Source organism: Miniopterus natalensis, chromosome 19, assembly GCF_054644295.1.
Source record: "Miniopterus natalensis isolate mMinNat1 chromosome 19, mMinNat1.hap1, whole genome shotgun sequence".
NCBI classification, from domain to species: domain Eukaryota; kingdom Metazoa; phylum Chordata; class Mammalia; order Chiroptera; family Miniopteridae; genus Miniopterus; species Miniopterus natalensis.
The window spans coordinates 9,595,246-9,620,461 of NC_142099.1; the positions used below are offsets into that span (position 1 = coordinate 9,595,246).

General features: G+C 46.3%; 1 protein-coding gene across 1 annotated transcript in view; it reads left to right on the forward strand.

The window, feature by feature from the left end:
- Positions 1-25,216, forward strand: part of NOTCH2 (notch receptor 2) — a 125,917-nt gene that overhangs the window by 43,854 nt on the left and 56,847 nt on the right. The window contains exons 3-5 of the mRNA XM_016223344.2: positions 8,555-8,814; positions 12,092-12,427; positions 21,929-22,051. Coding sequence (XP_016078830.1) covers positions 8,555-8,814; positions 12,092-12,427; positions 21,929-22,051 — 719 coding nt within the window. The remainder of the gene's footprint in view (positions 1-8,554; positions 8,815-12,091; positions 12,428-21,928; positions 22,052-25,216) is intronic.

A 25,216-nucleotide genomic window follows, 5' to 3' on the forward strand; every position in this document is an offset into this window, starting at 1 on the left:
GGGGAAGCAAGATAGGTATTTATGTGTTGAGAGGATACGTAGAGATGATACCTGGAAAAAGGTCCTCCATGAACTTAAGTGCTCCATGCCCTGTGAGTTTAAATTCTGTGCATCTCTTCCGAGACCATTGTTTTTACACAGTCATTTCTAGCCTGTGTGATTTATCAGCAGCTCAGGTTCCATAAAGAGCCTGCAGTGTCTGCCACTGTTCTTTGTTGACGAAAACAGGCCCTCACGCGGGCCAGTGGTTTGGGGAAGATGCTGAGACTGTTCTTTCCCTTCTAGGTTCAGGATTCCTTTTATCATCTGTATCTTGTTTAAATATATTTTTCTTCCTCCTTTGCTTCCATATGCTTCCCGCGAGCTGCGTTGAGCTGTGTGAGCACTTGCAGGGATCGTAGGTAGGCGGTGTGAAGGATATAAAAGAAGAGACACAAAGGGCACTTCTGGCCCCAGGGAGCCCTCACTTAGAGGGGGCCGATGGCCAAGGCGTGTACAGCCACTGACCCCAGCGTTAGCGTCGGCCAGCATCGTTGCATCCTTGGGTAGTATTGCCGAGGGAACTCGAAAGCCGAAATTGTAGAGTCATCATACTTAGGACGATGAAGGGACTTTGGGGGGCACCTTCTCTACTCATCTGGTTTTATAGGTGAGGAGCCCAAGTGACTTACCTTGTGTTATATAACTGATTAGAATGTAGACTGGGGCTAAAAGTTGTTTGTCCAACCTCACTAGGCAATCGAAAGGTTCAGCACTATTTCTTTTCATTCTTTTGTTGTTGTTGTTGATAATACTCTCCCAAGGATATTTTTCCCATTGATTCTTAGAGAAAGTGGAAGGGAGGGGGGAGAGAAGAGGGAGAGAGAGAGAGAAACATTGATGTGAGAGAGACACATCAATTGGTTGCCTCCTGCATGCACCCCGACCAGGGCCAGGGATCCAACCTGCAACCCAGGTACGTGCCCTTGACCAGAATCGAACCTGGCACCTTCTGGTGCATGGGCTGACGCTCTGACCACTGAGCCACGCCAGCCAGACTCTTTTTGTTCTTGATACCAGCCCTCAAGGCACTGATGTGGGTGAATGTTCTATTTATATATGTGTATGGGGAGGGAGAAAGAGAGAGAATTAAAAAATAAAAACTTAGGGCTTTTCTGAGTCAGTTTTTCTGAAAGACCAATAATTTTAACTCTACTTACACATTTTTAATTTTTAACAGTCCGTGAAACAAAACAATGGACATTTAAGTTTCTCATAAAGGAGGGCTGGCCTACATGAATATCCAAGGGGCCATGGGACACACCTGCATGGAATCGTACAATATTAGAGCTCAAGGGAAAATTGGAGATTATTTGCCCTAGCATCTTGTTTTAATACATAAAGAGGTTGAGGCTCAGAGAGGAAATGGGGCTCGTTCAAGGTTAACATCTGGTAGCAGAGCCAGGGGCTGGTCTGGAGGACAGGTTTGTTGGGAAACACTCTATCAGAAAATTCTGGGAGCCTGTTAAGGTCTTGGGTGAGAGATTTTTGTAAAAAAAATACTAGTTACATTTTTATTCATACACATATATATACACACACACACATATATATACACATATATACCTATATATACATATATATGTTATGTATACACACACACACACACATACATATATATGTGTATATATACCCCAAAGTGTCCTAAATACATCTCACCTACCACTATATATGTTTTTTGTTTGTTTTTAAGAGCAGAATGGGTACAGGAAAATGAGGCCCTGTCAGGTGAGGCTTTGCCCTGACTCAGTGTAGTCAGTGAAGTGCCTCCCCAGAGTTAATGTGAAAACATAGGTTGTGATTTATACTGTGGTTTCTACTACAATACAGGTTTTTGTTAGATTTGGGAGATTTTATTTGGAGCTTCAGCTTGGTTGCTGAGTACGGGTCCAGCCTGGGCCGTTTCAGGTGTCGCAGTGTCTTGGTGCTTGTTACCTCCATCGTTTTGGTTTTGCGATAAATGTACTGTATTCTCAGGGTGCGTGTATCTTCACTGTAAGTAAACCTGAGTGTATTCTTTCAGGATGCTTGTTGGATACTCAGTTTCTCTGGTTTGGAAAGGCACAGATCATGATAATATCTAAGGTTTTTGTTTTTTTTTTTAACCTCTTGGGCTTTATCATTTAAGAGAAGTGCAGTGGTTTTTGTCCTGAAGTAAACACTGTTATTCTTTTCCTGAATGCCCACTGTTCTTATCTGTGGGTCTAATTAAGGCCATTTAAATGGGATTTTGTCGTGTTTCATGGCATTCTGAAATAATAATTCTAATTATTCATCGAACAGTTTTGCATGCCTGCACGTGAGATTACTTTGAGAATGATTTATTCAGCATCTACAAAGAAATATTTTTTGCCCTCTTAAAGTCTGAAGAAAAGCGGATTTTCCTCCGGCTTTCTTTTACATTCAATTTGGTTTGATATGATTTGGGTACAGTTATTTTGAACCTGGAATCTTTTCGGATCAAACCGTCAGCTTTTGGAACTGTTTTGCTTTCAGACAATTTTTGGAGCTCAGAACTTTGAGGGCAGTCGCCCACTCGCACTGGAGAACAGAGGGCAGGCACCACGCTCGCTTTTCTTGAAGTCATGTTTGATCTTCACTGCTCAGGCTCTGAAGGATCTAGCAGCTCATGCTTCTGAGGCCGCAGGATGTTCTGTCACTCAGGGCTCCTGGCGGTGCCGTGTTTTATCAAGGATTAATAGAAGATTAATAAAAGTACAAGAGAAAATGAAGACTCTGTGTGTGAGTGTGTGTGCTGGTTGACTTCATATTTTGGGGGGAAATGCGGTTTAAAAAAATCTACTCCATGTGCTGTTGGCTGGCCCACTTTGAATGATTTAGGGATGAGTGAGGGTTAGGAAGTCCTCTGCAGATCAGGAATATTAATTAGTTTTGATAGTCTTTGGGTAAGTATCTCAACCTAGTGGTTCCCAAACTTTGAGTGTAAAGGGTCTTTTTTAAGGTGTCAAGAGCCCACGGACTCTTGTGTTCTCCTTTCGGCTTCTGTTCAGAGTACCAGCACTGAGTAGCTGACTGCCTTCCGGGGCCAGTTCCTGCGTGGCCCCGGCGCGTGGTGAACAAACAGCTCTTCATCCGTTGGGGAGGACTCGTATTCATAATGAAATGTAGTAAGAGATACGCGCTGTTAGGGTTGTGGAAACAGACAGGGGCCACCGAGGGCAGAGGGGCTTAGCTATGAGCAGAGCGTGGGGGAACAGCACGCACAGAGGCCTGGAGGCGAGACGCCAGGTGCTGTAGCAGGTCCTGGGAGCAGAAAGGAGTTGGGCCTGGCGAGAGAGTGATGCAGAGAGGGGGCCGTGAGAGGAAGCCGTTCCTCAGCCTCTTGTTTGGATAGAATGCATGATTTCAAAATCTACCAAGAAGTCAGTAACCATTTTCTGTATAATACCTTTATCTTTTAATAATCATAAGAGCATCTAAAATCCACTGAAGTAGGGACGGGGCATTATTTAGTAGTCCAGGGAGTGCTTCATAAGCATTTGCAGGCTCCTTGCTGGAACTGTCCAGTGCGTAGCTTGGGTTCGAACAACTGGCTTCACTCATTCATTTTTGCCCGTTACTGTGAAGGGTGCTTTTCGTAAACCCGTCTGTTTAGAGTACGTTTGCCATGTTTTAATCACAAGTAGACGTCTTCTCGGGGTTCAGAGCAGTGAAACATGGTAAGGTACCGATTGCGTGCTGGCAGACGGGAGAGACCACCCCCCGTTCTAGCAGCGACGCGAGCCTTCCAGCGCCGTGTGCGTGCCCTTGCCCAGCCTCCGCAGTGATGACTGAAGAGCCTGGGCGCCCCGCTCAGCGTTTGAGTTTTGATAAATGAGCCCAGACTGTAACCGGGAAGATAAGGGCCCTCGCGCGTTCCTGGGTAAATAAAGCGCGGTTCCCGCTGCAGTGGGTGCTGACTGCGGTCTCCCAAGAAGACGAACGATGCTGTGAGCTACCGGCCTCGCCCGGGGCTGGGTTTGTTAAAATCAGGGTGCGTTTACTGCTTTATTCAGATGGGGGTGCTGAACACACGAACACCAGGCGAGGCGGTGTTTCAGATCATTCCCAGCCTCCCAGTTCCCCGTGAAATCCTTTTCCTGTGGGAAACTTTTAATTTGGAAGCATTCAGCCTAATGTGGGAACCCAGATTAACATTTTCTGAAATACCTCCACAAGAAAAGCAGAAATGTTCTGCTCCGGAAGCCGGATTTACATAGTAGAAAAATGGGCTGTCCTGCAGGATTGGGTAGTTTTTGTTTATTAGTTGTGGTAAAAAGTGTTTGTGTGTGTATGTGTGAGTGTGAGAGAGAGAGAGAGAAGGAGGGAAGGAGGGAGGGAGGGAGGGGGAGAGAGAATTGATTGTATATTTGTCTTTGTTTCCATTACATCCAACCAGCGAAGCCCTGGAAAGGGCGTTTTACCACAGCCCAGCCCAGCACGGGTCCTGGCTCTGTGCATGAACACTGTTTTAGTTTTTTGTTTTTCCTCCTTGCTGAGTACACTGTAGTGTTTGGGGGGGGGGTGAGTGGGGAGGGAAGGAGAAGTGAGCATAGCAGAGCTCCTTCCCTTTTCTCCCTCCTTCCCGGAAGGGAACTACAAGTCCTCTGCACAGGCTTCTTTCCTTTTTTTGTGTCTGTAATTAGCATAGCCCAGTTAGTTACCTTTACACAGAGTTAGGGAGTGAACAGGTTGACAGTGTGAGATGTCACGCTCGCTGGAGGTACTGGGAGGAGGGGGACCACGAGGTTAGACTAACGGGCCAGGCCCCTGGAAGGCCAGCTGAAGACTTTAGGCTTGAGGCTGTGGGCTCCAAGGCATCTAGAAGTTTGTAGCCAGAGCCTTGGGAATTACATGTTAAATGGGAACTTTCACTGGTTACAGTTAGCCTTGGCTGTTAGCAATTATTTTTATCTGCTTTGACAGGGGGAGGGGGGGCAGGGATGGGGGCAGGAAACTAAGCTGGCATTATGGCCACAGAAAAGAACCGGCCGATTTGGGGCCCTTTCAAACGGCAGACCTTTGTTACTGACCAATGCTTAATTTGGTTTCTGGGGTTTGTTATTCCCCCCCCCCGCCCTTACCTCATTTACCTTAACAACAGCTCCCCCCTCTAGAGCGCGGCGAGGGCAGGCTGCCACTGCGGATTGGGGGGCCAAGAGGCCCAGAGCTAGAGGAAAGTGGGTTGAAAGCAGAGTTCTGTTTAAAGAATTTTCTGCTGGAAACTAGCCCAGAGGGAGTAAAGAGGAGCTTTAATGAGGAGCAGCTGCAGGGCCGACACAACCCACATGAGACATTTTTTTCCCCTCCGTTCCACATTCTGTATAGTGTTTTTTTAAAAAAAAAATCATGATTTTGAAATAGCTGTTTTGTAAAGCCCGCCTCTCTTTTTCTTCCCCTTGTGTGCGGTAGGGTTTTGCTTTGTTGTTTTATTTTTTTTAATGACCAAATCCTCGCTAAAAAAAAAAAAAAGAGAGAGAGAAGCTAAAGGCAAAGCTACAGCAAAGCCCTGGGTGCAGCCCGGGCTCACCCCGCTGAAGCAGAACGTTCGGTGGAGAAAACAAGAACAGAGAACACTGGCTTTTATTTGGAAAAGGGGCTTGTTTCCTGCTCGGGCTCCAGTCATCTTGGAGCTGACACGCTGCCGCGGTGTTTTCAGCTTTTCTCCAGACGGGCGGCTGTGCGCTCAGGAGACTTAAAAGAACACACTTTCCTGTCCTGAATGACCGGGGAGACCGATCCCGAGCCACGGCCATTGCCAGATAGAGGGGCCTTGCTGCTCAGACCCCAGGGGCGTTGAAATCTGTAAAGTGGCTACATGCAAACGAATCCAGGCTGCCGGCGACATGTGAGAGCCGGGCCTGGTTCTCATCTGTCTTCCCGAGGGGGGCTGCGTGGGCATCCTTTCCACCGGGAAGTTCGCTGGTTCCATTAGGAGGAGCCCCTTGTTTCTGTCTTTCTCTCCCTCGCCTCATTCCCCACGTGTTGGAACAGCAACAGTGAAAGAGGGGACCTCTTCATGTCAGAAATGGCAGACTGTTTCAAAAAGGCATAGATATGTGTGTATTTATATATACATGCATATGTATGTCTATGTCTATGTGTGTGTGTACACACTCTTACCTGGTAAGTATTCAGATCAGTTTGGGGGATTATTTTACAGGGAAAAGGCCCCCTCGCCCCCAGCTCTCCAGGTATTCACAGCCTGCTCCGTCAGCTGTACTCTTCCAGAGTTCCCGAGCTAGAGAAGGGAAAGAATGGGAGGAAGTCACCGAGGGAACCACTAAAATAAACGAGCAATTCCCTCCAGGAGGGAGGCCTTCAAATTGTTTTGGGAACAAAAGGCAGCTGTTAAGATTTTTTTTCCGGTTATATTTTAGAATATATTTTACATAGACCTTTATTCAAGATGTAGGCCGTTTTCGAAAAAATTTTTACTGGGGTAACTTAGTAGAATGATAGATTTGTGAGGGAACGTGGACAGTTAGCCATGTCTCCAGCCTCGAACCAAACTCAGCTTGAGCCATCTCAAGAAGAGAGCTATTTAAGCTCTTGTTTTCGGGCCGAATCTTAATTCCCACTGAGATTAACAGGGTATGTGGTGTATGGTTGAGCAGGGATTTGCGGAGCTGAAAGATCTCCTGCCTTAGGAAACACGGGCCCTTTATTTCTAGCCGTCTCACCCGTTTCTCTCCGTTCTTCCCGTGTCCGTAATTCTGCTGAGCCTCCTGGGGACTGAGGGATAATCTTCTACCTCAGGATGATTCTTAGGGTTGATTTGGCCTGTGTTCTACCAGGCAGAGCACTGTGTGGGGGTGGGAGGGGATTTCTTAGCAGACTTGGATTGAGAGACTGACTTGATCCATCAGCTGAAATTTAACCTGCTTTGGAATCAGCTGCCTAATGGTACATAGGTGCTCATGGTATATAAAGCGTACTCACCGGGGTCTCAAGACGTGCCCTTCCTCTCCCCGCTGCGCCCCACACACAGAATCAAATGGGAGTTTGACAGAGGCACAGGAAAGACAGTGGCTTAAGTGACGGAGAACCGCGCCGATGGAAATACTGTGGTTCATAGCAGGCCCTGCCCCTGCTGTTGGAGGGACCAGGGCTGGGTCAGGATGGTTTGGAAGAGGCCGACTGGAGGGCATGGGTTTTGAGCAGGTCTTTGAAGCACAGAAAGAAGAAAGGAACATACATTAGACATAGCAGAAGGGAAAACATGATGCTTCTCACTGGGAAGTAGAAAGAGACAAGCAAGGAGTAGATGGAAAAGAAAGGGAAAATAACCTGTGGAACTAGTTATAGAAGTTCGGCCGTGCAGGAAGAATTTGGAAAGGGGAATGGGGCCCAGTGGAAAATGTAGGTTAAAAGAGAGTTGTACATGTTTTAAGGTCAAGAAAGAGGCTGATGTCTAGGCCTTTAGGACATCTTAAATAAGAAGTTAAATCTTTATTATTATACCGACAATAGGTCTAGTTTCACACAAAAGTAAGATGTGGTTCTGTACGTGGAATTTAGGAGAGTAAGCCGATAGGGGCAGGTGTTTTTGGTGGCGTTTCTTTTGCAGGTTTTCATTTATTTTGTTGCCAATTACAGATTACTTTCAATATTATTTTGTATTGGTTTCAGGTGTACAGCTTAGCGGTTAGACAGTCATATACTTTACTTAGTGTTCCCCTCGGTAATCGAATGGCGCCTTAGTCAGCGCAACGTTATTGCCTGTACTCCTGTGCTGAACTTCCCACGTCCGTGACTGTTTTGTACCTGGCAGTTTGCGCTCCTAATCCCTTCACTTCTTTTTCCCTTTAACAGTTCATGTGATACTGGTTTGGTGGTAATGAACTCCTGTGGCTTTTTCTTGTCTGCCCCTCCTGCCAGTCTCGATGTGGCTTCTTCTTTAAATCCCTAGTTGGAGGGCTTCCATTCCGCTAGATTTCGGGTGGTTCTGGATGATGGTGGTTCTGTAGTTTAGTTGTAATTTTGATGTGGTTGTGGGAGGACGTGAGTACCACGCTTAACTACGCCACCACCTTGACCGGAAGTCCAGTATTTTATGTATTTTAAACAGGAGAAGATAAGAGGGTCACGTCGTGCGTTATGTGAATGTGTTCATGGTGTCGGACGCCTTCATCAAAATGAGAACGTTAATGAAATTAAACAGACAAGTGTCAACAACGCTGCATAAAAAGGTGCTGTTGCATCATAGCAGCCTGTATGTCTATGAAAAAAAAAATCTCAGGTTGTCTTTTGCCTTAAATCTGAGTCATGCTGACTGGCCATGGCAGACCATGCTGGGTCACCCACTTAGTATTCTGTCCCCAGCCTAGACTCACACGGACGTGGGGATATGTGGTTAAGTTCTCTAAATACTTCTCCTAAGGCAAGGCAGTTTTACAGTTGCACTTTCAGGCCTCTCAGCCTAGTGTTTTCTTGGCTGGAATGCGTTATCTTCTTAGTTTTTGGACTTACAAGAAGTAAAGTCTTTTCATGGACTACTCTCTTTTCCACACAGATGTCCAGAGGGCTTCTTGGGAGAATATTGTCAAGATCGAGACCCCTGTGGGAAGAACCGCTGCCAGAATGGTGGGACGTGTGTGGCCCAGGCCATGCTGGGAAAAGCCACGTGCCAGTGTGCCCCGGGCTTCGCGGGCGAGGACTGCCAGCACTCAACCACTCACCCCTGCTATGCATCTCTCTCTTGTCTGAATGGAGGCACCTGCCACGTGCTCAGCCAGAGTGACTACGAGTGCGCCTGCCAAGTTGGTTTTACAGGTATCAGACGGGACTCGGGCAAATGCTTTTCTCTTCTCAGTGTGCGTCTTTATTTAGTATCTTTTAGATCTTGACATCTGGCTCTTACGGGTCCCCCAACTTGGTACATACTTAACATTATGGTAAGGAACCGGAATGTTCCAGACGACTATTTTTAGCTTCCTTTTTGAGAGTTTTAAGAGAGGAGAAAAAAGAATGAAAAAGAGTCAGATACTTAGACGCATTTGATTGCTGAAAGTATACATCCCAGGACTGGGGACCAGAATCACAGCGCTGTCGCCGGAAGAAAAGCTGGTTGTGCTGTTAATTACTCGCTTCTTGAAAGCTCCTCTCCCTAGACATTCAGGGCGTTGGCACCTCTGACTTTCTGAACGCTGGTTGTTCCTTTTGCTTCTGCATTGCCTTGTCCACATCAGTGGCATGTTTGGGTTCTTGGAACGCTGCTTGGAGGCCTCTTTTAAGCCACATTGCCGCCCTCCCCCCCGGGGAATCGCACTCTTTCTGATTGCTTTATCTGTCTTGGTCTTTGTCTTTATCGGTTGCTGAGGACGCTGGTAGTCATCTTTATGGCTCCACCCTGACCCTGACATTCAGACTCATATTTCTAATTACGCAGTGCACATTGTCCTTGGAAAGTCAACAGGTACCTCAGACTCAACATGTTGACCTAAATCGCGGTTCCCTCCAAGCGCTTCAAACCAGAAACGCCCTCGCCCTCACCCCCTTGGACTCAGTCTCCCAGTCCACCCTCTGAGTTACCTCTCACCTGTCTACTCCTCTCCATTTGCTCTCCTGCCCTGCAGTCGAAGCCCCTGCCCTCTCACCTGGACGCCCGCAGTCATTTCCTAACCGGTCTCCTCGCCTTTGCCCGTCGTGTGCACCTGTCCCATTGCCGCGCCTTTCATTATAAATGCAGATCCCCTCATAAACTCACCTGCTTACGATGCCTTGTGACTTCCCGTCACCCACAGGGCCAGGCGCAAACTCCCTCAAATGGTTTCTATAGCCCATCCTAGCCTAGACCTCGCTTCTTTCCATAGCCTCGCCGCCCTGCAAGCTTCCGGCTTTAGTCACACGTTCATCCTCATCATTTCCTGACAATGTCATATGTCCTGTCGCGTCCATGCTTTGCTGGGAATGTGCTTTTCCGTAATTGGGGATTGCCCAATGCTATTTAAAACTCTGTCTCACTGGCCCTTTCATGACTCCATTAGGCAGTCAGTCTTTATGCTCTGTTATTTCGTGTGTCACAATTTATTGTAATTAATTCCTTACATGTCTCTCATCTGACTAGATTATGGGTTCTTCCAAGGTAGACCTGAGCTTTATTCAAAATGAACCATGTTTATTAAGTTAGATGAGAAAAGGGAACCATTTTGTCGCTCACGACACCAGTGACTCTGTAAATCTAATGAGCAAAAAAAGAAAAACATACTCAGAAAACTAGACTGGATCAGTCAGTTTGGAATTCTGGCTCTATTGATTTTCCATTAAAGGGTGTTGGTAGGGGCAGGTAATAGGGTGATCCATTATCTCCATCATGACTGTAATAGCATCGATGCTGTAGTCACTGAAGAGATTTGGAGGTTAAGAGAATACAGTCAAACCCTAGTTCTCAAGTGTCTCCCATCTGGAACCCTTCCGTTCTTGACCAAGTTGTTCAGGGGGAAAAAAGTCTTGGTTGTTGAACAAAACTTTAGTTCTACACCTGACAACCCTTTCCTGCTGATTCATCAGCATGACAAAAAGTGTCTCTGGGGCCACAAACAAAGGAGAGAATGCCAGTGAGTTTACCTGCTAAACCTCCCATTGTTAACATCTCAGGAAATTGTGCTGTGAATATTTTTGTGGGTTTTTTGTTTTGGTTTGGTTTGGTTTTTTTGCTTTTGTTGCTGGTGAAATGGATGATTAGCACAATTTTGAAACATAAAGAGGCCCTCAAGAGTGCTAATGTTGCTAAGGGCGGGAAAGAAACAATGATCACAGGCAATTGAAGAGGTAGAAAAACTGTTGCTGATTTGGATAAACAAAAAGCAGTTAGCGACCTGTGAAAAAGCGAAGATGCCGCATGCTGACCTCCTGAAAGACACCCCTGGAATGAGTGCTCAGAGGGATTCGTTTAAGACTAGTAGGGCGTAGTTTGATAGATTTAAGAAAATAAGTGTTTGTTTATAGATTAACCAGCACAGTAGACATGTACTGTATATAAGAAAAGTTAAAATGTAATCATTTGGGGGTCTGGAACGGATTAATTCAGTTATTTCTAATAGGAAAAAATGATTCCGCTTTCAAACAGAGGCAGGAAGTTAATGCCCCTACTACGTGACATGTCTGGGAAGCCAAGTTCAGGGACCTTCTATTGCAGTTACAGGCGAACACTCTGATACACGTGGTTGCTGGAAGAACCATTTTAATCTCTCCACCGTAGGTAGGTACCTCTCGGTGGAATGAAGAAAAATAGGGAGAGAAATAGCAGTTTTTTTCATTTTCTCTCTGCCTAGCGCCCTGAGATACGTGTTTTGCGCCCACGTTTTTATTGTCCCTTTCCCCTTTGATTGACATTCCGGGGTGGGCAGAGAGTACTTTTGTGTGCTCACGTGTCACCTCGCAAAGGAAAGCTGTCCTGACTCTCACGTGCTTCCCCAGGGGGCCAAAGACTTGTGTGTTCACTTTGACAACCACTGGGAGTCACGGACTCAGGGTGTTCTCACAGCTTGTGTGTGTGTGTTTAAAAAGCTTAAGCTAATTGCAACAAAAAGCCACATGAATCCCACATTTATTAGTAGTATGGCAGTGTTTTTCCCTCTCTGTCTGCTTTGCTCCCTTGGCCTCCTGCCTCAGGACCCAGCATGTTGGAGCCTCGCTGCTTCCTTCCGGTACTTTCCTACCTGAGAGTCCACAAGACTTACCTTTCTAGGCTTTTAAAAAGTCTCATGACAGTTTCTGGTTTTGTCTAGTTTTTATATACAAGGACTCAAGAGATTCTTCCTCTCCTTCAAACACATCAAGCAGCATTCCTAGCCAAGCCACGTTTCCCAGAAAACGTGCGCATGTGTGTTGTGTTTACAGGAAAAAGAAGTCGTGTTGACCTGTTTATATCCTTCATGAGGTCTGTTTAGTAACTATGTATTGTGGAAAAGATGAATACATTTTATTCATTCAGAGAGCTGAGGGATTCTCCATGCAGTGACCCCCGATGTCACCCACGGGGGGGGGTGAGGATGGGGCCCACTCCCATTTCCAAGAGCAGGACTGAGCTCCGTGACCCTTCTTCCAGGTAAGACGTGCCAGTGGACTGACGCCTGCCTGTCTCAGCCCTGTGCAAACGGAAGCACCTGCACCACCGTGGCCAACCAGTTCTCCTGCAAATGCCCGGCAGGCTTCACTGGGCAGAAATGTGAGACCGATATCAACGAATGTGACATTCCAGGGCAGTGCCAGCATGGTGGCACCTGCCTCAACCTACCCGGTTCCTATCAGTGCCAGTGCCCCCAGGGCTTCACAGGCCAGCACTGTGACAGCGCCTACGTGCCCTGCGCCCCCTCGCCCTGCGTCAATGGAGGCACCTGCCGGCAGACCAGCGACTTCACTTTTGAGTGCAACTGCCTTCCAGGTAAGGAGCCCCCCCCATCTCTCACCTGGGATTGGGAGATGGGCCTCCTGCACCCAAGGAAGGTGGCGGGTGTGGCTGGGTGGCTCCCGTAGGAAGCGTCCTTCCCAGCAGGGAAAAGGGGAAGTGAAAATTGTGTGCGAGGTGGGTTGCTGGTGAGGGAGGAGTTTTATGGGCCCAGTGTGGTGTATAAACTGAGCAGGGGGTAATTTAACATGTCAGGGTTTATGATGATGAGTGGCTAGGAAGTTGTTTGTTGTCCTTTTTGGAGAAACAGTAAGAAATTAGAGAAACAGCTGTGGGAAAGGGACAGGCAAGCCTGTGGGATGGAAAGGCACGCCATGAGAAGACCTTGAAAAATAGGTGTGATTAATGAAGTGCTTTAAACCGAATTAGCAGTAACAGGCGATCAAGTTTCCTACTTGCTTTTTACCTCTAACACAATATTTTCCTACCTACTTAAATGGATCCAGCCTACGCTTTTGTGATTTTTCTCTGGGCTTCTGGCCCTCAGAACCCTCCCCAGGTACCCTCTCTGACTTGGGGGTAACCCTGCCCTGATCGAAGCTAGAGAATCTTGGAACTGGGATGGGGGGACCTCTGTTAGTCAGTGAACACTGTGTGAGGAGCCCGGGTAGATTATATGCGACACAGCCATACGTCACCTCAACATAGAAACACTAAGGGGAGCATCGCGTGGGAGCGTGGGGCCCGGCGCGGCGCAGGGGCGGAGAAAGGCGCGGGCTCGGCCGAGTCACTCAACTCCTTGTAAAAACGATGAGAGGGCTGAGAACGGAGAATTTTGATTGGGAACAGAACACGAGCAGCTGGAGCAGATGAATTACTAAGCAACAAAGATTCTGTTTTTATACAAATATCCTCAGTACAAAAACAAGAGGAGGAAAACCGTAGGGCGACTAATGTGTAAAGTGAGCAGGATTGCCTCGGAAAGAAGTTGCGCTCCCTGCTCGTTCCGAAGGCGGAGCTCAGATTCTGGTGCCAACGGCGTGGGTCACATAGGATGGGATTGTGTGTTTTATTTTTGGGGGCACTGAAGGCCCCGTATGTTGGTCCCAGGATAAAAGCAAATGCTAATTTACTCGTTTCATTCAGTAAAAATGTGTTCACTGCCAGCTCGGTTCTTGGCACTGTGCTGTGTGCTTGGGCTACAGCGACGCAAGACACTGCAACGTGATAGAAAACCTTATACTATTAACTGGAAGCCACAGAGGAAGCTGTTACTATCTTGCTTTCAGTTTCTCTTTCAACGAGGAAGAGATAATGCTGTCATTTTAGACACTAAATAAACTTTCGTTGACATCATGTTACTATCCTCTGCATTATCTTGTATAAAGAATAATTAAGAGATATTTTTCTTCAGTCCTGTTTTTATTTTAAGGGTTAAGGAAGGACATAGAAATGTAAACAATTTAATTTTACAAATATTTCCAATAGTCTAATTCCTCCTAGTCTCCTAAGTGGCCGGTAACTGAGGGTGGTGTGATCTCTTGCGGAAGGCTGAGTGTGTTTTTCAGCTTCGGGAGAGTAACTTTTAATAGTTGCCTAGAACAAGGGGCTCATTTGGCAGCAAAATCCTGACGGGAAGTTTGAGAAGTCAATAAAGGAAGTTTTTAGCTAGGAGTGATTACTCACTCCCAGCGTCTCCGCATTGTTATCCGTTAGCCACGATGAGAACCGTAGGGAATTCTGAGAGTGTGTCCAGGAAAGGATCTGTCAAACCAGAATAGCATCTCCTCCTTGAGAAAGGAAATAACCAGGGATTCCACGGCGGAGAGGCTGCCAGCGCCGGAGCGCCGAGGGCTTGGCGCTCTTACGCTCTGCTTGTAGTTTAAAGCAAGACATTTATTGACTCACTGATGAAGTGTGAGAGTGTGTGTGTGGGGTGTGTGTGTGTGCTGGGGATGCGGGGGGTGGGGGAGATTTGGCGAAGAGAAAACTAATATTTATTTAATGCCTTTTATGAGTCAGGCACTGTGCCAGGTTCCTCTGCATCCATTTAGCTCATTGACACAAAACCTTGGGGACAGGTATTCTTTTTTTTCCAGTTTTCCCAGGTGAAGTAAGGGCAGGTTTGGAGATGTCAGTGACTTACCCGAAGTTGCCCGGCTGTCACGTGGTCAGGCTGAGTCCCGAAACCCAGGCAGGGTCTTTCCAAAGCCTGTGTTTTGCATCTCGATGCACCGCCCTGCACTGCTTGTCACCCGAAGGTGCTTAGAATATGTATGAAACTTCTGTTAAAGGCTTTGAGGCGTTCAAGTTAAAAAGGAAAGTAGGTTCATGTTATAAGAAAAAAGAGATACTCCTAGTTATGATCGACTAGTATTTGTTACATATCAGCCGGTGTAGGACATCTTGCAGACACTTAAAGATGGGTAGGTAGACGAGCTCTTGCTGGCACCCATGATCTGTTAAACAGATGACATCAGCCTGGACAGTGAATAGAAGGAAGTTAAGAAAAGAATGGAAAACAATAGATGATGCAGTAACGAACGCCGTGAATAAATAGGTATTTACACCATTTGTAAGATTTTTATGTTCATTGCCCTTAAGTCCCAGATGGCGTTTGGAAAATATCAACTTTATTTCCACATAGGAATTAGTGCCTGGAAGATGATTTGTCCTTTAGAAAGTTTTTTTATTTTTATAAATGCAATACCATTCTCCTTGCCCTCCCCTCCCTCCCTTGCCCTCCACGCTATTCTGAATGACTGAAATGTTACTTAAAATAATCATCACTATCTCAATGTAAATAACACTTATTTGAAGAGAATCAATATTTCACTTCTAAAAATGGGGAAACCAAGCCAGCGGGAGGCAGAGTCGCTTGGGAAGGGATCCTGTGGCTCCCGGGCGGCTGCTTCCCGCCACATCTCAGGCCTTTGCCCTTCCAGCAGAGGCCGCCCCCCCACCCCTCGCCCTGCTTCAAACTGTCACCATCCCCCCTAGCCCCCCGTAATTACTGGCCCTTGTCAACTTTTTCTGTAACCCGTATCTCCTTACTATATAATTTGCGGTATATAATTTACTTCATGTGTCTATTGTTTATTGTCTGTCTTTTCCCCTCTCCAGCGTGAAAGCCGGGATCTTTGTTTTTGTTAGTGATGTGTCCCAAACAGCTAACAGCGGTGCCAGGTACTTAACAGATGCAGATGTTGGTTGACCCACTGAGTTCAGTAGAGTGTCACCGTTCTGGGCGTGTCACTTTGCTCTTCTCGACTTTTTCCTGGTATCTTGCACCTCAGGCCCCGGTGGGCCCCTCCCTTTGTTCCCATGTCCTCTAACTGGTGAAGGAGCATGTTAGAGGGCTTTTCACTCCAAAAGTCAGTGAGCCCCACATACGTTAGTGATTATATTGGAATGGCTTAATTACAGTTCTCTTCCTGCAAAGGCACTATTGTTTCAGTGAGTCCATCTTAGTTTTATTGTAAGACTCCTGGGAGGGGATTAAAACTGCAAAAATGACTCATCTTGTGTGACAAAGAAAGACGGATTTCTCCACAGAGGGAAGGAAACAGAATATATTCAAGGGGGAGCTAATAGACGTAAACCAAGGAATCGCATCTCTTCTCCTCCTTGGATCAGCCACTGTCCGTAGTCCAGGTCTGCGTGAGCTGCCCTCAAGCAAAGCGCTCGGCAGATGCCCCGCGGCGGGGCGCTCAGCAGAATAATTTTAACGTAAGAGCAAAGTAGAAAAGAAATTATTGAATCGTTGGGATTCAGTTTTGGGATTCGGGCCAACAAGCTGGGGACAGAATGAGTTAGGCTGGTTTTGCATTTGTGGACACTTTAAAAAGAAAACGGTGGGCCGCCGGAACCTGCTGGCTGTGCCTCGCGAGCTCGCGGTTGGAGCGAAAGCCCTCCGCGTACTCTCTCCCTTTTTCTTCCTCTCCCACAGCTTTTTATCCCTCTGCGCTTTTTTTTTAAAACTTCATACAAAGCTGCCTGACCTGTCCTCTGCAGACGGTGAGCGTTGGTCCTTTGTAAACCACCCCTGTACTTCATGGGGCGATTACGGGACGTGTCCCCGTAGCATTGGCATAAAGCTGGAGCGCGTTCCGAGGCTTAAGAACGGCTGGAGCTGTGCCTGCTTCCTCCCTCACCGGCTGCGCCGTCCTCTCGGCACGGTGGCCGCCGTGTCCTGGCAGGTTTCTGTGGGGCAGATGCAGAGATCTGCCCATTCCCCTTTCCGGGTGCGTCGCGCTAGCTCCTTCGACGTGGGCCCAAGGCCAGTTTTGCTCCATATTCTTGAGGTGTGTCCTGTTCTCCCGGGCTCTGTAGTTTTGCGCACGCTGTCTCCTCAGCTTTCCATCCCCCCCACCTTTTTAGACAGAGCTCATTCTTTACAGGGTGTCAAAGGCGCCTATTTCCCCTGCCCACTCGGGCATTAGAGACCCTCTGGGGTCTTGGGCAACCTCTGGCAGATCATTCATTTTATCTTTCCCAGCAGATACTCCGCGTTAACTTTCCCCCCAGTACCACCAGCTTAGTGCCTGGCACAAAATTGAGACTCAATGAATATTTGACGTGTGAATGAGTTGAATGAGGTCCAGAAGAAAAATCCCTGTATTATATCATTTTTTTTAATGTACTGAATTTCTTTCTTTTGGATCCCTTATTCATTGCCGTGACTCCTTTGGTGATAAAGTTAGAAAGGAAAGTGGGGGACATTAAGGAGACCCCCCAAGGGAGGCGCAGCCTGGGCCGGTGGTGTGGCCGGGGGGTACTCGGGCCGGTCATGGGGGTCCGGGAGCTCACCCGGGCTCGTTCAGAAGGTGGGAAACATGTGCCAAGAAATGCAGTTGGACCCAGATGGCACCAGGTGCTTCTTTCTCGGGGGTGGGAGGAGAGAGAGCCTTGAAGACTTGTACCTTTTTGCCTTTGTCCCCCGATTCCAGGCATCCCTGGCCTCTTCCTCTCCCTTCCTGAGACCGGGCTGTGCCATCTCACTTTCCCTTTTCCCTCTCTCCTCTGTGCCTCTGCCCCTCGCCTTTCCCCCCTCACACCTCCCGGGCTCTGAAAACGCAAAGACAGGGACGTTCCCCGGAGAGATGCTGTTCTCCGAGTGGGATGACAAGTTCAGGAGACCCTTTCTGCTCCCCACCCTCACTGTCGTTATCCGTCAGCCACACGGCCCACAGTTTTATAACAGCGCGGCTGAAAACGTTCCTTCTAAGTTTAATTTCTCTCCTCGTGGCCTTTTAAGGACGTGAATTGGCTTTCAGCAGTAGATTCCTTTCAGTACGGTCATGGGAGCCTCCGTGTGAGCCTGCTGCACCCGTCCCACACACAGGTCTGAGACTCGTCTGCTTCCCTTTCCCCCAAAACCTTAAAAATGTATTTTTAAGAAGCGATTGCACCGCCGCTTTTCCGCAAAAGCCTGACCCACCGCCCTCGTGCAGACTTCCTTGCAAGAATGCGCCAGCTATTTCCAAAAGGAGTTCGGTATCTCTGTTTTTAAAGCATAAATCCTGCCTTAACTTTGGAGAACTGACTTGGCTTCAGTTTTTCTCAGACATGGGAACTTTTGACCTAAGGTCGGTTTTTCAGATTATTGACAGAGAACTCTGAGGCCCCAGAGAGCATTCCGGCTGGAACTGGGTGAAGTCCCTAGGTCACCCAGACTCCTGCCTACTAGTCAGGTAAGCTTAGGTCGTGCTCCCCAGCCGCCTCATCTGTAATGTGGAAGGATTAGGGTAGACAGTTCCTGAGGGATGTGTTGATCTCGTTGATGAATAGTATTAGCTAATATATGAAGAGCCCTTAAACTATGCATCAGGTACTGTTTTAAGTGCTTTCCCCTCCATATGGGAACTTTACTGAGATGTAATTTGTGTACTGTGTAATTTGCTTTTTTAAAGTGTAAAATTCAGTGGTATTTGGTACATTCACAAATATGTGTAACCGTCACCACAGTCAATTTTAGAACATTTTATCACTCCAGAAGAAACCTTATACCCATTAATATTCACTTCTCATCCCCCCAACTCCCTTCTAGCACTAGGCAGCTACTAATCTAATTTCTGTCTCTATAGATTTGCCTGGTTATGGACATTTCATATAAATAGAAACACATAATATGTGGTCATTTGTGTGATACGCTTCTTTCACTTAATGTTTTCAAAGTTCACCCATGTAGTTGGAGGTAGCAGTAACTCCATTCCTTTTCATGGCTGAATAATATTCCATTGTATGGATTTGCCACGTTTTATTTATTCACTCCTCAGTTAATTGACATTCGGACTGCTTCTAGTTTTTTGGCTATTATGAATAACGCTGCTATGAACATTCTTACACAAATTTTTGTGTGGACATACGTTTTCACTTCTGTTGGATATATACTTAGGAGAAGAATTACTAGGTGATATGGTAACTATTTGACCTTTTCAAGAACTGCCAGACTGTATTCTAAAGGAGCTGCACTATTTTACGTTTTAACCAACAGTGTATGAGGTTTCCCAGTTTCTCCACATCCTTGCCAACACTTATTATCTGTCTTTTTTTTTTATTATCGCCATCCTAGTAGGTGTGAAGTAATATCACACTGTGGCTTTGATTTGCATTTTCCTAATGGCTGATGATGTCGAGCATCTTTCATGTGCTTATCTGCCATTCGTATATCATTGGAGAAATGTCTGTTCAGATTCTTTACCCACTTGTAACCGGGTTGTCTTTTTATTATTAGAACATTTATTTATTTATTTATTTATTATTTTATTTTATTTATTTATTTATTTATAGTATTTTTATTATTGTTTTAAGAGCTCTTTCTACATCCTAGATAGAAATCTCTTATCAGATACACGATTTGCAAATATTTTTCCCCATTCTGTGGGCTGCCTGTTCACATTTTTTTTTTTAATATATCTTTATTGATTTCAGAGAGAGGAAAGGAGAGGGAGAGAGAGACATACAGAAACATCAATGATGAGAGAGTCACTGGGGATCAAGCCCGCAGCCCGGGCATGTGCCCCGACTGGGAATCGAACCTCGATCTCCTGGATCCTAGGTTGATGCTCAACCGCCGAGCCACGCCCGGCCGGGCCCTGTTCACATTCTTGATGGTGTCCTTTGAAGCCCAAATGTTTTTAATTTTGATGAAGTCCAAACGATCTGTTTTTCCTTTTGCTTGTGCTTTTGGTCATATTTAAGAAAGTTTTGCCTAGTCCAAGTCTCAGAGACTTACTCCCGAGTTTTCTTCTAAGAGGTCTGTAATTTTGACTCTTACATCCGGAGTTAATTTTTGCGCGTGGTGCGAGGAAAGGGCCTACCTTTATCTTGCATGTCGATATTTAATTTCCCCAGTACCGTTTATTGAATTAAGTGTGTGTTTTAAAATATCTAACTCATTTATAATCTGTACAGCAATCCTTTTCGGTCGGTCCTGTTAACTCCCCCAGAGAGGAAAGGTTTGAGCAGCTTGTTCACCCAGGTTCTTCACGGTACCTGGGTGACGCTGGCAGTTTGGCCTCAGAGGCTACGCTTTAACCACGAGTTAACTCTTTCCCCTCTCTCCTTCTTACCTGCCTACCTACTGGCATGGAAGAACTGCCTCAAAAAAACAACCAGTCGGTCATACAAGGAAAACATCTTATTTCTCATATGTTGTGGTTATGCCGAAATGCTTCTGCTTTCTTAATTTGTCTGTGGTCGGTGAATTCAGCTAGCTGTAGCATTGGCTCAAATAAGTTCAGGGCCACAGTTTCCAGTCCTCATGGCTTGGTTGCCAGGGCTTCATCATCTCCCCAACACCCTAGTCAATACCATTTAGTCTCAGTCATCAGAGAATCAGAGTAGGGGGAGGGTGACCATCACCAGTTCTAGAACATAACCAGACCAATCAGACCGCACAAGTTCTCGCAGTGGTAGGCCAGGAGCCCTGTTTCCCTCCCACACTCTAAAGCTGAATGTTTAACTTCTCGAAAGAGCACTGGCCTCAGTTCTTGCTCAGAGACTGCTGCTTGGTGCATCTGTGGATCTGCCCTCACTTTATCATAAACGTTGTCTGACTCAGCCCATCTGTAAGACTTTCATAGACTTCAACAGACACATGAGCTATGATATGATAAGTTTTTATAAATCTGAGTCTACAGAAATTTTGATAGTCTTTCTCAAACTTACTTAGTGATTCATCTGTTTGAATGGCCTGAGTACCAAACACAGAGAGGACCAGAATTCTCTTCAGCCCGGCTTTCACTTACCCCCATCTCCTATGAAGTGATTTCCTTTGGCCTCTGGGAAATTACTTCGGCTACTTGATTTGTACACATTTGCGCGACTCCCGCTACATTCAGAGAAACTAGCCGTGTTCCAGCTTAACAGAGCAGAGGTAGACGACCACAGTAGCTCGTGGTAAGATGTGGTAAGGTGTGACTGATGTCTTTCCCAGCCACCAGGCTGCAAATGCCCCGAAAGCAGGGACCCTGTCTCTTGCATTCACTGTTATATCCCCAGTGCCTAGTATAAGACTCAGTAAGTGTTCTGAGTGTGAGGGAGGAACCTTAGGGATGTTTTGAAGAGGCCCAGTACAAAGTCATACTGTGTTTCAAATCGGGCAATGCTCAGTGAACATTCTCTCGTTTTAAAGCTGGTCGTCTTCTATTTTAATAGCTAAGGAATTTGGTAGCAAGGAGATAGGAGGAAAAGCCAGATACATAAATTACTGTAGTTAGTTAGGGTGAAGTGTGATGTGCTAGTTTCATTTTTCATAAAAGGAGAAAATCAAGAGGAAGGAAGCAGTGCTATAAATGTACAGGAGGGTGGAGAACCTGAAGTGTTGGGAAGTTTAGTTAGTAATAATGCTACCCCATTTTCAGAGAGCTTTTTATATTTATAGTGCATTTGACTTATAATGTGGCACTTAGAGCAACCTAGAAGGGCAGGCCAGGCAGATGGAGGCAGCCTCGTTTACAGACGAGAGAGCTGATGCAGAGTCAGGCATTTACCAAGTGTTAAGTAGCTTACAGGTAGTGAGGTTGGAATTTGACTTTTATTTTCAGACTTTAAGTTCAATATTTTCCTTATGCCTTTTACTCCTGTCTAGTTTTCCCAAATAACCATCCCAAGGAAAAAAGAAAGGAATTTAAATCTAATTAGATAATCTTTTATCTGTTCTTCTCATTAATCTAGCATGGAGCTGGGGTAAATCGAATACTCCCTTTTTTAAGAACCAGTAAATCGCTGTCCCAAGTAGAGATTTATCTTCACTGGGCTTTTATTTCATGAAACACTTTGAAACACTTATGAGGTAACTGTGAAAGCATGCCATTGGCACAGTGAGTCACTTTAACTGTCTAGCTATGCTGGAGGCAAGAGAAGGCAGAGGACTGGGGGATTTTTTTAATGTAGTGAGCCCTGGGCTGAGCAGCTGCAGGCCGCCCGGCTGGAATGATGAAGCCGGTCTGTTCCGATGACCATGCCCTGCGCGATAAGAGGAGATCACTTCTGCACAGATGTCATCGTTTCCTCTTGCTCTTCTCTCACCAGGTTTTGAAGGTAGCACCTGTGAGCGGAATATTGACGACTGCCCTAACCACAGGTGTCAGAATGGAGGGGTTTGTGTGGACGGCGTCAACACCTACAATTGCCGCTGCCCCCCTCAGTGGACAGGTAGGTACAGCGCGGCGAATCGCATTGTCACCAGGCGCAGGCTGTTCCTGAAATAGGCCTCGTCCAGAGGGGTCTGTGCTAGGTCACTGTGCTAACCGTCTGCGTCCTCCTGGGGTCACTTCAAGAAATGTGTTCACAGGGATTTATTGGGCTGTTGCTCTGACTCAGCCCCGTGCTAGGTGCTGGGGCAGATGTGAGAGAGGAGCATTACTGACAGGCTCGGAGGCTCCCTGGGAAATGCAGCCCATTGCCTGGCACAGAGTAGGTGCGTAAGAAATATTTGCGAGGAAGAGAGCACGCTTAAGTGCGAAGATATAAATGTTCTCAGCGCACACGCACACACTCTAGCTGTGTGAGGTAATGGATGTGTTCACTAATCTTATCGTGGTAATTATTTGCAATATATATGTGTATCAGCTAATCACACTGGGTACCTTAAACTTACACAGCGCTACATGTCAGTCATGTCTCAGTGAAGCTGGAAAAAAGAAACTACAGCTTGTCACGTTTTGGTGTAGTATCAAAGAATATTCATAATGATATGAAAAGGCTATCAGGATATTCCTCTCCAGCTTAAAACAAAGTACAAGGAAGTAACAGATCTCAGGAGTTCAGAGCTTGTTTGCTCACAGACAGAACTCTCTGGCGGTGTTGTGTCCTATAACTATGCAGAGGGCCGGCGGGTGCTCGATACGCCTCTATGACACCCACCTGCGTTCCCAGTTTGTCCTTTCTGGTATCCTTTTTGTACATAGGATAAAAATAGATTTATTTATTTTTTTTGCCTCTTATATTAGAAGAGTAGTATGGCTTAATTTTACAGCGTCGTGGAGATTTCCGATACTGTCCTAGGCAGGTTTTCCACTTCTGTTTGAAAGTGAAGTGATTTTTTGCAGACATTTGGATCCCGTTTCTGTTTATTTATCTAACTGAAAGTGGAGACAATTAAGTGATTAAGAACTGAGCCTTTTCGGGGGGGGATAAATTGATTGATTTAACGTGGAAACCCAAGAATAAGTTAAGGTATAAAGGAAGAAGCTGCAGTACCCGTGAGGGATGGTGCCCGCCAAGGCAGCCGTGATGTTGGATTGCCGCCGACACTACCCGGTAGGTAGTGCTACGGGCAGCTAATTATTTAGAGTACTTTTTAGAGCTGTAGGCTGTGAATTAAAAATGTTAAAAGGGTTTAAAACTTCAGTAACACGATTTCCTGGAAAGGCACACATTTCTGCTTTTAATCCCCAAACTGTCCTTATTTAAAACTTTCCCACTGGGCTTCCTAGAATTGGATTTCCCCTAGAATTTCTTCTCGGCGTCTTGATCTTAGGCCTTCCCTCCCAACCCTCTGCTCTTTCTGTCTTGTTCTCTCTTTAGCTTTTGTCATTTCTCCGGTAGTTTTTTAAAAGACCTTTCCCGCCCGCCCCCCCCCCCCCCCAACTTAAAAATTACCATGAAGCTAATTACAGGACAATAACTGGAAAGACCTGGATTTGTCTCTCCTTGCCTCTCTCAGTGGTATTGGGTGGGCTGAGATACTCGTGAGGAACTTGGCCTCATCTCCACCTGCCCCTTGCCCTATGACAGAGGCTCTATGTGCTTCTAAGGCTTCCGATGCCGGTCAAGATGGACCGATATTGTGATTTTGTTGTAGGTGTTTTCATTGATACCACACTCCGTTTCCTGGTTTAATATTAATGAGGGAGACCCAATCTTAGGGGGAGCTTTCCCAGGGAAATGACAATTTACCAACGTGTCTTACCCCAGGACGTTTAATAAATATCTCTTTCCTGTGAAGGCCCTTGTAAGATGTTTCTCTCTCCACGTGCTCTTGTATTTCTGTAGGAGGGGTGGCAGAAATGATGGGTAAGTTCAGCGTGGCCGTATTTATTTATTTTCGATCCGCTGTCATTTAAAGTGGCCCTCAGCCTTTGGCTTCTCACCACAGTTTTCCTTCCTCTGTTTCGCTCCTCCCAGTTCTTTGCTTTCCAGTGACAACCTTGTGTGTTGCTGTTCTCATCACTGACAGGATCAAGTCCAAGGTTCTTCCACCTCATGTGAATGGAGTCCTTCCTGGCCTCAGCCCCGTCTGCTTCTCCAAGCTTTTTGTGCATGCAGCACTACTTCATATTTCAGCAGTGAGAACGGTTTCCAGTTGTGTCTACCACACCCTGTGTCTCTATTTATGCCGTTCCTTTTCTCTAGTTTTCCCTTCTCCACTCCTCTCCCTGTCGTCCTCACCGTTTTTTACCTGCCTGGCTCAGAGGAAGTGGTTGCCTCCTTCAGGAAGCCTTCCGTGATCTCTTTCACTTCTCTCCGGGCTGAACTAAGTGTTCTCCTCTGGGCTTCTTCACGGTCCCATACCGTCCTGTGATAACCTCCCCACGTCAGCATTTGCATTATTATGTGCTTGAGGTGTGGGAAGCACCGAGTTACGGTGGTAGAATTATTCTATAGATGACACCAGTTACTAGAGCTCTTTTCAGACCTTTGTTCTCAGTAGCAGGTAGCTGACCTGTTTACCATATGGCCCAACACAGAACCTTGTTACCTGACGTGGCTGTCTAGGTTAGCATTAGTTCGTGCCTTCAAAAACTAGCCCCCTTCTAGACAAGCTATAAGGCCCAGGCAGAAGAAACAAATGGAATTGGGGTTAGACAAATGATTTGCTTTTTTACTGGCATCTTGTTATAGAGATAGGTCCCTTTACAAAACGCAAGTACACCCGAGGATTCGACGAAGCCCGAGCACACGTGTTTTTTTACTGTTACTCTATTTGGCCCCAAGCCATCAGCCATCTTACGAGAGAAGATCTGCCCTGGCAGATAGCCACTTAAGAAAACAAAAGTCATGAAAGGCCCCCAAATTAACTAAGGCATTGCAGATTAATGTTTTGTCTACGTGGATTGCTATTTGAATTTTCTCTTTAAAGGTTCATTTCCTTCAGCATTAAAGTCGCCTCTAAACTCCACTCACAAATTCCTCTCTGGCAGCCTTTGGCTTTGGGTTCAGTCCTAGGGCAGACGTGATTTATTTTCCTGTGCTTGTTATTAACCCAGAAATGTAATTTCAGCTTGGGCTTGGAACGGTGCTCGGGGACACTAAGCAGAAGTGTACAGTGGAAGTTAGGTGGCTGTGAGTCAAGTAAAACCGGCCGCATTTTTCTCT